Source organism: Salvelinus sp. IW2-2015, unplaced genomic scaffold (genome assembly GCF_002910315.2).
Source record: "Salvelinus sp. IW2-2015 unplaced genomic scaffold, ASM291031v2 Un_scaffold6669, whole genome shotgun sequence".
Lineage (NCBI taxonomy): Eukaryota > Metazoa > Chordata > Actinopteri > Salmoniformes > Salmonidae > Salvelinus > Salvelinus sp. IW2-2015.
This window is the reverse complement of record NW_019947931.1, coordinates 11,456-13,439: the sequence shown is the minus strand read 5'-3', so window position 1 is coordinate 13,439 and position 1,984 is coordinate 11,456. Positions and strand designations below refer to the sequence as shown.

Genomic DNA, 1,984 nt, shown 5'->3' with positions numbered 1-1,984 from the left:
CTTCTTGAAAGGCACACTGTCAGGGGGGATGGATTATCTTGGCAAGGGAAAAAGTGCTCACTACAGGGATATAAACAAGACTTGTGCTCAAAATGTAAGACAGAAAGCTTCTTGTGCGTTATGGGAAATGTCTATTAGATCATTTTATTTCAACTCATGAAACAGGGACTAACACTTTACAGTGTTGTATCGTTTATATGTTTTGTTCAGTGTAGTTTTTCCTTCAGTGGGTGTTGCATGTGCAGCACATATTCCCCTACAAAAGGGACTCCTTTCTCTGTCTCCATCTCTTTCTTTCGCTCCCATACTGACAAGCGCTGAATAACATCACACTGTCCAGGAGAGAGCCCCAGCCTACACCACCAACCACACATTAACAATACAAGCTTGTCCTTACACCGAGTATAGAATGGTGTTAATTAAAAATTAAACGTTGCAGTTGATGGTTGACCCCGGCTGAACTGTTCATTAGTCACCAAAGGCGAAGGCATGACTCAAACTATTTTCTTCCTCCTCGCCTTGCACGTCTCCCTGGCAAGAGAGAGGGTAAGCGGGAGCTCTCGGGCTAGCAACGACCCTCCTTCTAGCAGCCAAGGACTTGGTGATGAGGGAAGAGGTGATGAGGGGAGAGAGAGGAGGTGTAGGGAAGAGAGATGAGGTGAGGGAAGATGGTGATGAGAAGCGCCGGGTGGGAATGGGAGCGGGTGGGTACGGTTTGGGAATGGGAGCGGGTGGGACGGTTGGGAATGGGAGCTGGGTGGGATGGGCGGGTGGGGACGGCTGGGATGGGGGGTGGGACGGTTGGGATGGGAGCGGGTGGCGGTTTGGGAATGGGAGGGTGGACGGTTGGGAATGGGAGCGGGTGGGACGGTTGGGAATGGGAGGGGTGGGACGTTGGGAATGGGAGCGGGTGGGGACGGTGGGATGGGCGGGTGGGACGGTTGGGAATGGGGACGGGGTGGCGACGGTTTGGGGATGGGAGCGGGTGGGACGGTTGGGGTGGGAGCCGGGTGGTTTGACGGTTGGGAATGGGAGAGGTGGGAACGGTTGGATGGGAGCGGGTGGGAGGCTGGGGAATGGGAGCGGTGGGACGGCTTGGGAATGGGAGCGGTGGGACGGCTTGGGGATGGGAGCGGGTGGTGCCGGCTGGGGATGGGAGGGGTGGGACGGCTGGGGATGGGAGTCGGGTGGGACGGCTGGGGATGGGAGCGGGTGGGCGGCTGGGGATGGAGCGGGTGGGACGCTGGGGATGGAGCCGGGTGGGACGGTTGGGATGGGAGCGGGTGGGACGGTTTGGGGACCCATGTAGGAGGTAGTGGGGCCAGGAGGATTCATACACTGCTGGGTTAGGATTGGTATAAATGGGATGGTATGGGTGGGCAGGCTGGGATGGGATGGGCTGGACTGGATCTATGTGACTGGGCTCGACGGAGGAGTCTTTGGTCTCATATGGAAGAGCAATGTGGTCTGTAACACACGCGAGAACTAGGGTAATGAGTAGGAATGGAGGAAGTAAAGGATAAGTCTAGTGAATTTTGTCTGAGTGCCAACCAAAATACTGTGCAGGCCTACGTAGTAGTTATGACTAGCCACGGTCTATGTAAGTAGTTATGACTAGCCAGCGCTACAGTAGTAGTTATGACTAGCCGGCCTACAGTAGTAGTTATCGACTAGCCAGGTCCTACAGTAGTTAGTTCATGACTAGCCAGGATCTACAGTAGTAGTTATGATAGCCAGGTCTACAGTAAGTAGTTATGACTAGGCCATAGGTCTACAGTAGTAGTTATGACTAGCCAGGCCTACAGTAGTAGTTATGAAGCAGGTCTACGTAGAAGTTATAGTTTAAATATTTTTGTATTAATTTGCATGAGATCAAAGGTCCCCCGGTTATCATCATCTGTATCCTCTTCATTTGAAAATGTCTCTGTTGAATTAGATACACACACACACACACACAACACACACACACACACACACCCACACA

General features: G+C 53.0%; 1 protein-coding gene across 1 annotated transcript; it reads right to left on the bottom strand.

The window, feature by feature from the left end:
- Window positions 1–468: 468 nt before the first annotated feature.
- On the bottom strand, window positions 469–1,305 carry LOC139026990 (uncharacterized). The gene has a single exon (XM_070442198.1). The coding sequence runs from the start codon at window positions 1,303–1,305 to the stop codon at window positions 469–471; it is 837 nt and encodes a 278-aa protein (XP_070298299.1).
- Between the last annotated feature and the right edge of the window lie 679 nt (window positions 1,306–1,984).